We start from the raw sequence: 10445 nt of genomic DNA, 5'->3' as shown, positions 1-10445 counted from the left end.
TTATATCTTAAATCTTTGAAAACGTCTAGTCTACAAGAGTAGTTAAACATTACCTAACTATTCTGCTGACATTAACTATATTTAAATATAGTACTTTAGAAAAATGCCAATAAATTTGCCACCTTCAATCTTTGATAGTAATTAATAAATTGTTTATACCTTCAACATTTTGCAAGCTTAAGGACTTATGTATATGATTTTCATGCATAAAAATTGGTTAGATACTTAACGATATCAAATTAGATAACTTTTTTCGGTAAAATATAGGTTAAAAAATACTTTTAGTACAGTTGACAGAAAGCAAGACTTTTCCAAAACTTTTCTAAAGCAAACCAAAACATTGTACATCATTCAAACTTATCGCTATGCTGTTTCTGAGTATCTTAAGCGAAATACTTATTTAAAAAAATTAAAATGAATCTTATTCAACACCTTTCCCATTCATTTTTGCCTGGCTGTAAGGCCATGTGTGCCCCCCAGATCACTAATACATTTACACATAGGCAAAAGCCCTATCCGCCTAGAAATACACATAAAAATTATACGGATATGAATAGCATGTGCAATAGAGGTTTTCCGTCAGATCATACCCCTCCTTTTCTTATTTTTTCTCAAAAGTACTCCCAATACGAGTGACAATGGTGCAAAAATATATTTTTTTCGTTGACTCTAGAATTTACTACGATTTTTTAAACAATGCAAATTGCAAGAATGTTGAGTTTCTTTTCACCAAATCACGAATGTTGAGTTTTAAAAAATTCGTTTCGGCTGCACTGTTTATCAAAATTTTCAGATTTTCTGGCAGCATTGCATAACAGTTTTTGACATATGTGTATCAGCGGTAGAGTGAAAAGGATAAAACGAATGAAAAGCTAATGATTACCTTCTTTTTCATTTCGTTTGTTGCTTGCCACAAGAGTAAAGAGTGGCACAAATGGTTTCGAAGTGGTGAAAATAGAGGACACTGGTACAAAAAGGCATGTAAGACATCCGAGAAGTGACCGGTTGAAATATACGCATTTTAGTTTTTCATTTTTACAGTAGTTAGAGGCTTTAATAAAGAAAGTTTTATATGGGTATCATTTCTAAGAGTCAAAACCGAACATTTAGTGAAAAAAAATTTTTGACGGAAAACCTCTATTATACACATAAAAAGTATACGCATATGAATAGTATGTGCAAAAGTTTCGCGTACCCATAAATTATAACTGTTTGACATATAAAGTTCATTGACTGGGCACATTGCAAAAATCTATGCGTGGGACACATAGAAACTATACGAAAAATTTTCTCAGTGTACCTTTGAAACAAAAATTATCTTTTATTGCCGAAATCTGCGCTTTTCGCTTAAGTGATGTTGATTCTTATGTGCTAACAAATTTAGCTGTTAGCGGTTAGCGTTAGCTTCCGCTAAATTGTTGATTGATTTAGCGGTAGGCGGTTATTGAAGCTAACGTTTTGATTTAGCGGATTAGCTGCAGAGATGCCATATTTTCTAAACAAAAGTCTGAAACTGCTCGAAAACCGGTAAAATCGAGCAGTTTTCCTGCTACTCAAATTTTCTGGCTTGAAAATAATCTGCGAAAATCTGCACACTTTTTTAGGAAGTCTGTGAAAGTTTAAAGAGCTTCGAACAAAAATCTGCACCAGAACAATAAAAGTCATAAAAACTGCAAATTTATAATGATCTGCAAGACCGTTCCAAAAATCTGGAATTTGCAGACAAATCTGCAAGTCTGGTATCCCTGATTAGCAGTTAGCGAAGCTAAAATTTCGGTTAGCGGTGCCCACCTCTGCAAAAAAGTGAGCAGCGCGTTTTGTTACCAAAGAAACAGGCAATACCTAATTATTTTTTCTTATGTTTTGTCTTTGACAGACAGGGCTGCGACCATAGTTGATCCATCTCGCCAGAATACCTAATTAATTCGTAAATGATTTCAAAAGTAATCTCTGATTACTACACACTGATACGCCTTACTGGGAAACCCCTTGCTAGAAACCCAAGCTAGAAACCCCTTGGTGAATGATTACAAAAGTAATCTCTGATTACTACGTACTTACACACTTAAAAAAAAGTACCGAGTTCGGTAAATTATCGTAAATTTTACCGAACAGCAGCAGCAGAACGTTCGGTAAAATTTTTTATGATGCCAAACGTGCCAAACAGTACTAATGATCCGTAAACGTCGATTGGCATCATCGAATTTTACCGAACGTTCGGCTGCTCAGAGTTCGGTAAAAAAAATTTAAGTGTGCACACTTAAACGATTCGGTAAAATTTACCGAAATCTAAACAGCTGAACGTTCGGTAAAATTTTTTATTGCACCAAACATTACTAATGATCTGTAAACGTCGATTGGCACCATCGAAATTTTTACCGAACGTTCAGCTGTTTAGATTTCGGTAAAATTTTACCGAATTCGGAGGTTTTTGTTAAGTGTGTGTATATTAATATTAAATATATCTAATATTTATTAATATTAAGAAATTTTCTTACTGAAAAAGGAAAAACCCTTGAATATATGTCGACCAACATTTGAAAGGGGCGGATAAGCCAACTGTCAAACAGAACGAGTGAGAGTTACTTTTTGCTGGAGCAGCTTAGCAGCATAGGAAAATGTAGAGTGACTATATACAGAGTGGCGACAAGTCATCCCAAATGTATGCAATGCGGTTTTTCCAAGGTTTTTCTTTCTCTTTCCTGCATACGCGTTGGATAGGTCGTCTGCTCGATTGGAATGACACTGACAGATAATTATCATTCCAATTTTGACATTGTCGCCACTCTGTATACAGTCACTCTAGGAAAATGAACACTCTCACTCGTTCTGTTTGACAGTTGACTTATCCGCCCCTTTCAAATGTTAGTCGACATATTTCAGCGGTACCGTGCTGTATTTTCCAGCAAACGGTTGCATGTCACTTTCAACCAATCAGAAATTGGACCAATTTTGGATCAACGTCGTGGTTACCTCGTGGGCACGTTTGGTCCCCAGCTCCGGCCTTATCCTAATATTGTTGTTGCAGTTGAAAACCGTAATAATTGACGTGCGACATTCGGTTTTATTCTTTTTCTGTGTGTCGCAACTACGTCGCATGTGGTGCGCTGTGTTCGCACATTGATGCGCTATACAGCGCACCACCTGCGACGTAGTTGCGACACACAGAACAAGAATAAAACCGAATGTCGCACGTCGGTTATTACGGTTTTCAACTGCAACAACAATAAATGTCAAACATTTTCACCGTATTAATTATTATTGATATTCGTCTAGGAACGTAACGTGAGGTTGCGTGTGCTTTTTACTGTTTATTGCAGGTTTATCACGTCAGTCAAACGTTATTTCATACCATATTCATAGTCCTGAGATACGGTGCAGCCATGTCCAAAAGACGAATCGAAGTGCTGGACCCTTTTATTAAAAAACGGAGGTATATCAACCGCTTCTGTCTCAAAGAAAGCCAATATGGCGTCCAAAATTGTATGGTATTTTCAATTTTCTTTTATATTTCAGAGAGGAAAAGGGAATCCTGGATGAAGGGGCGTCTTCTAGCAAAAGCGACTCGAATAACCTGTTAAGTACGAATAGTTCTTCAGGGAAGGTGAATCCGTTAAATGGACAAATATATTCGCAAAATTATTTTAATCTGTACAAGAAACGCATCACTTTACCAGTTTTCGAGTATCGAGCAGATTTTATGCGTCTTTTAGCAGAAAATCAGTGTATTGTACTGGTTGGTGAAACAGGTTCTGGCAAAACAACGCAGATTCCACAATGGTGCGTGGATTTTGCTAGAGCGAGTAGCCATAAAGGAGTAGCCTGTACTCAACCACGACGAGTGGCAGCGATGTCTGTGGCCCAACGCGTTTCTGAAGAAATGGATGTAGTGCTGGGAATTGAAGTGGGCTATAGCATTCGTTTTGAGGATTGTTCTTCACCGCAAACAATACTTAAGTATGCTCGGCTGTTATTTACCACAGTGTGTATTTTAATGTCTTGTATAACTTCTAGATATATGACAGATGGTATGTTACTACGTGAAGGAATGAGCGATCCAATGTTAGAAGCTTATCAGGTCATTCTTCTGGACGAAGCTCATGAACGTACCTTGGCAACTGATTTATTAATGGGAGTTCTAAAGGAAGTAATTCGTCAGCGCAAAGATTTGAAATTAGTTATTATGTCGGCTACTTTAGACGCAGGCAAATTTCAACAATATTTTGATAACGCACCATTGATGAACGTACCTGGTCGCACACACCCGGTGGAAATATTCTATACTCCTGAACCGGAAAGAGATTATTTAGAAGCCGCAATTCGAACTGTCATCCAAATCCATATGTGTGAAGATATCGAGGGAGATGTTCTTATGTTTCTTACTGGTCAAGAAGAAATTGAAGAAGCTTGTAAAAGAGTAAAACGAGAAATAGATAACCTCGGGCCAGAAGTTGGCGAATTGAAGTGCATTCCGTTATATTCTTCTTTACCACCGAATATGCAGCAAAAAATTTTTGAGCCAGCCCCACCAAAAAGGTCGAATGGAGCCATCGGTCGAAAAGTAGTCATTTCTACAAATATTGCCGAAACATCATTGACTATAGACGGCGTAGTTTTTGTGATTGATCCTGGATTTTCAAAACAAAAAGTGTATAACCCACGCATTCGTGTGGAAAGTTTGCTTGTTTCCCCTATTAGTAAAGCCTCCGCACAGCAACGAGCTGGTCGAGCTGGTCGTACCAGACCAGGAAAATGTTTTCGACTTTATACGGAAAAGGCATATAAAACGGAAATGCAGGAAAATACTTATCCAGAGATTTTGAGATCCAATTTAGGCAAGCGGTATATTCCATTTAATTTATTCCAAGTTACAAATTATTTTCCAAACAGGAACAGTCGTTCTACAACTTAAAAAGCTTGGTATTGATGATTTGGTTCATTTTGATTTTATGGATCCACCGGCTCCAGAAACACTGATGCGAGCACTTGAATTATTGAATTACCTAGCAGCCCTAGATGATGATGGAAACCTCACCGACCTTGGAGCAGTCATGGCTGAATTTCCACTGGATCCGCAATTAGCTAAGATGTTAATTGCAAGCTGTAACCACAATTGTTCAAATGAAATCCTGTCAATAACTGCGATGTTGTCTGGTGAGATATATGCTTATGATATAGAATGAATAGTCATTTTGTATAATCGAATTCAGTAGAATTGCTTATGCAAGAGGAGGGTATGGTCTGGCGGGTGAATCAGTAAAAAAATCATTGGCGGACCTTACTAAGCCCCCCTAGAAAAATTGACTTGGCCGACCAATAAAACGGTCGAAAAAAATTCCGGGGCTATTGCCCCCCTAGAAATGAGCGCCAGTTCCGCCAATGAAAAAAATATCTGATTTTTTCTTGAGGTAGCGGTAAAAGCTGATAAGCTAGGACGGGCAAAGTGTGTTAGTGAAGTTTTTTATGTCCTATGACATTATTCCACCTAACCCTCTCTGTCCCATGGTAGCACAGGTGATCCATGACTTCCGAGACTAAAATAGGCCGATAAAATTTTTAAGGCATTTAAATATGGATATTTTGATTTTATAACGTAGTAAAAACATTATTTTACAAGCTGTATAGTCATATTTGACGAATTACTTATTATTCGCTTTTTCACATGGTCGAAAACTGTAAACCACCAAAATACGCCTGGGACAGAGAGGGTTAAAAAAAATCTTATCATTACCTTTTTTACCAGTGCTAAATCTGGGTATGATTCAAGGTAATTTGCCAATTATTGCACACCCAACACAGGCACTTTAAGTTTTTCTTATTTCGCGGGAAAAATACCTTACGTTATTTTTAATCAAAATTTGGAACTAGAATGACCTTTCAGTAAAACATTTGATACCGTTTTATAGCCGGAAACAATGCAATTTGCAATTTGAGATTTTCCCAACAGTAAAAAGACCCACTGTTGTCCATTGGATTAACAGCGTTTGCCTAATATTGCACACATTCAACTCAATTGTAAGAATTGAGCAGTAAGGATTTTTTTTCGCAAAACGTCCTTTATTTATTTATTTATTTATAATGTAATTCATCCGACTAATAGTAATCGTCTACATGAATTTATTTCAATATCTCCAAATGCCTTTGTGCAACGTTCAATATTTTGATATCAAAAGAAAGATATTTTTATAGGGATTTCAATGGTGTAGTCCTGATGGAAACTCAAATGACGCAATTATATTTCACTCCATGGATTGGTATATATACTCCATATATACTATACAGTAGGATTTCGAATTTGGCAACAAATGCGAGTCGCCTATGTTGCCAAAATCGAGATCCTTTTTTGATATGAAGAAATTGAATGTTAATGCTTTAGAAATTGACTAAATATTATTAATCAACGATTGCAGCCATGTTATGTTTAAATAGTCCGCCAAAAGCTATCCATCCGGTTCAAGTAAGTTTTTGGTAATATGCGGTATGACGTAGTCCTACGGCAATAAGCACCAAAACATTCTATAACCGAAAATATTTTTTCATGAACACACTGAGAGCACCATTTTTTCGTCATTTAAAGCATGTATGCGGAAATTGACTGATATTTAAGCAGATTTTTGGAAGTGAAATATTTTGTGTGGCCAAAAACGGATACTTTTGTTGCCAAAATCGAAGCATGCCAAAATCGAGCCGTGGCAAATTCGAAATCCCACTATATAGGTATACATACATACTTTATTATTGAATCCCCATGATCCTTACTGTATTGTTTACCTTGCCCTACTAACACGAAATCCTCTGTTTTCCTGTAACATCTATGAAAGTAGTATGGGTTCCTTGCACTTTCAAAAGTAGATGCCATCACCTATCTCTAACATTCATACCCACTTCCCCTGTGGTTGTTCGGACGTAGTCAGGTATATAATGCGATTAGGAGTGGTTAGGGCAATATGGGCCGCCTAAGCAAAACGCGTCGTAAAACATGTAGCGTGTAATCAAAATTATAATAAATACCATAAACTGACGATTTGACATGTCTTCGATAAATTAAAAATGTTAGAATATTGATTGACTATAAACAGCCATCAAATTTAAATGTTTAAAAAATGATACTTTTTGCTTTGATCAAAAACCATACGGTGCATAATGGACCACCATACGGGGAAATATGGACACTTTAGTTAAAGTTACCATTTTGGCCAGTTTTTAATAGAAAATAACATAAAAGATTATATCATATCGAAGAAAAAAGAAATGGTGATTATTTTCATTTCATTTTTCAGTTCGTTTTTTTCTATTTACCGATTTTTTTTTTTAGTTGAACAACATAGGTAACATGGCGGTTCAAGAGCCAGGTAGATGAAAGACACAACTTTTGCTCTGTAACCGCAATTTTCGGGTTGATTGTTGCTTACAATTACGCAACATTATACTCGACTGTATCATTTTAATGTATATATTACTTTCAAGTCTTTATGGTTTATGTATAAATACATCGCCAGGTATGCTCGTTATGCCCCTTGCAGCTATGCTAATCAGAAATAATTATGATAATGCGGTAAAACAAAGATTATCTCAATTATACAAAGTGATTGTTTATATATGGTAATAGTAACCATATATGGAGTGGAGAAGTTTATAGCACACGACAAATGGCATATATAGCTTATTTTGTGGGTTGTAATTCTTATAGTATTTTTACAATTCTGAGTCGACTCGAGTTGTTTCCTAATATCTCAGACATATTAACGAATTTGGATGCGGTTTCTGTTGAGATGCTTATTCCCTCGGCATTCATCCTAAACCTTAGTTCCGCATGTAGAATGTAATATAGTTTAAGTTAGATATATGTGTAGTATGTAGTATTGTATAATTAACCTTTACGTGATAGCATGTGTCTCGTAAAGCGGAATGGAGCGGAATTGAACGGATCTGATTTTAAATCACGTCCGTTTAGGCCGGAGCACCGGGAGGGCTTACTCACTTCCCTCGATGAAATGCTGGTATGCACAGAAATTTCTCTAGAAATCTGAAACCAAATCCTACCCACCATTCATGAGATTTTGACTTATTCATGAAAATTTAAATTTAACGCTAGTTAGAACGAACGGGTGTTCAAAAATGATGTGATGTCTTTAGTTGCGTAATCGAGACATTTTCTATGGGATTGCCGTAGAATTTGTGGCTGTTATGCGATTATGGACAGCACAGCATTGAAAAATATACACACACGTGCATGTATACATGTGTATGTATATATATATACACATGTATGAGTGTGCATGGGTGTATAGGTATGAATGAATATATGTTTGAGTGTTCTATGACGACTCGGACGGTGGCAGCTCACCGCTGGTCTGCTCCTCTGCATTCTTGCTACTGTCGGCGGGGTTGGACGCAGTAGATCTCTCGAAAAGCTTTATAGCATCGATATGCATTTTGTTCTGTCCGGTGCCCAATCCTGGCAGACTTCAACTGGAATTCCACTTCTAACTAAATCTTTTTAGAGTATAGCTCTTCAAGTAAAAACAGGTATTCGTTTCTCTGGCTGATTCAAGCGATAGCGAAGGTCTGTTCTCAATATATCATCATTCCAACTTCCTAAAATATGGTCATAGTATATAATATATGGCCATGGAATGAGGATTTTTTCGATTCAATACCATCCTCACAGAGGGTTATCAACTTCGTTAACATCTTATTAAGTCTTGCTTCAGTGACAGTTTGCACTTCAGACTTAACACGGCATATATACATATCTCCAAGTTCTACATGATCCGCCTCATCCTTTCTTAGTTACAGCATTGCTTCAATTTGACCACTATCTGAAGATCATACCGGCAAATCGGTTGACTGCCGCTACAAATAGGCAATTACTGCCACCGGGAATAATACGTGCGAGTACCAGTCCCCATTATATCGCATCTGCTCTATTTTTCGGAAGTTCAAGTAGTTTTTCGATAGTTCTGAGCAATAATATTACTCTTGAATAATATTCCGCACACAATATTCGAAAATAAATGCCAACAGCTACAATACTGCAATGATGGCAGGTAAAGAAGCAGTTGTGGCTTTTAAGGGGCATTGGTGGTTGGACGGTGCTGAGTTGCCGATCGTGATGACATGGGTAGTTGGAAATATGAGTAGCGTTCATCCTAGCGAGTAGTTAGTTGGTAGTAGCATAGGAAATGGGGAGATATAGAATCCTCGTAATGTTACTAACCCGCAAATTGCAATCAATATGTTGACGATTTATCAATGTTACACGGGCAGAACAAGACTGACACACGCAGAGAAGCGCATAAACAAAAGGAAGGAGAATTTAAAGATAAGTATATTCATTTTTTTATAAGTACATTCATTGTTAATGCTTATACAATTATAGCGGGTCTGCATAGAGTCAAGTTCTGTCATCTCTTCTTCCTCCTCATTAATTCATCATCATCAACGCACTATGGCGCTAGCGTTGTCCGAATGGGCTCTTGTATCATTATCACAACCATTTTCTCTCAGCCTTGGACAGACTTGGCTCTAACTGCCCCACCTCGTGCTGCAAAAGGAAACGGTTTTTGTTGCTCATTAAGAACATTGTCAACAAGTTTATTAAACAAATTAGCGAAATTGATTGTCCAATATGCCCACACGAACGGTTGCCCATTTTGCCCTTTATGCTCATTATGCCCCTATCACCCCTATATAGCCATCTATGATGTGTGCAACCTTATATGTTAATGCTGATGCTAATTTCAAGGGTGTAGTCCTTGTTTAGACACGCGTCTGTTCCGGGCAATTTTACCCTACTTTTCTAGGAGTACAGTGACGTTTTCTATCCATAAAATTTCAGTAGTATGCGTTTTTGGATGAGATTTTGCTTTTTTAATAGCAAAGTTTGACACTACACAACTCTCTTCTCTTCCTTTAGTAACGACTAGGGCATTATTTTTGTTATAATTTTCGTTTCTCAAAAATTTCTCATAAAAACTTCCGCACACATTTTTCCGTCAATCGAATTTGGATTACGGATGCAAAAATTACCTCCTATTCTCGAAAATTGTTGTACGTCGGTAATATCATTAGGCTTTTGTAGATTTAGTCTCCACAGAAATCGATAATTATTGATATTGTTTCAATCAGACATCGAAATAGTGGTAAAAGTTCAATATGTGTTGATTTAAGTTAGAATCAGAAACGGAAACGGTTACATTTTTACCTTTGTTATACTATAACAAAGGTTTAAAAATTGGTCGAAAAACACGAAATTGATCCGAGGCCCGGAGGGCCAATTCACATATACCAATCGATAGGGTTCGTCGATTTGAGCAATGTCTGTGTGTGTGTGTGTGTGTGTGTGTGTATGTAATGATTTTTTCTATCGCCTGTTTCTCAGAGATGGCTGAACCGAATCGTTCGCTATTACTTTTGTTTGAAAGGTATTATAGTCTAGTAGA

The 10445-nt window shown here is 37.0% G+C and overlaps 1 protein-coding gene across 1 annotated transcript in view; it reads left to right on the top strand.

Moving 5' to 3' along the window:
- Positions 1–3254: 3254 nt before the first annotated feature.
- The window catches only part of LOC128734226 (putative pre-mRNA-splicing factor ATP-dependent RNA helicase PRP1), a 42145-nt gene continuing 34954 nt past the window's right edge, over positions 3255–10445 (top strand). The window contains exons 1-4 of the mRNA XM_053828290.1: positions 3255–3433; positions 3517–3957; positions 4015–4835; positions 4891–5154. Coding sequence (XP_053684265.1) covers positions 3384–3433; positions 3517–3957; positions 4015–4835; positions 4891–5154 — 1576 coding nt within the window. The 5' untranslated portion in view covers positions 3255–3383. The remainder of the gene's footprint in view (positions 3434–3516; positions 3958–4014; positions 4836–4890; positions 5155–10445) is intronic.

This window comes from Sabethes cyaneus, chromosome 2 (assembly GCF_943734655.1).
Source record: "Sabethes cyaneus chromosome 2, idSabCyanKW18_F2, whole genome shotgun sequence".
Lineage (NCBI taxonomy): Eukaryota > Metazoa > Arthropoda > Insecta > Diptera > Culicidae > Sabethes > Sabethes cyaneus.
The sequence above is the reverse complement of the archived record's forward strand: the minus strand, read 5'-3'. Positions and strand labels throughout refer to the sequence as shown.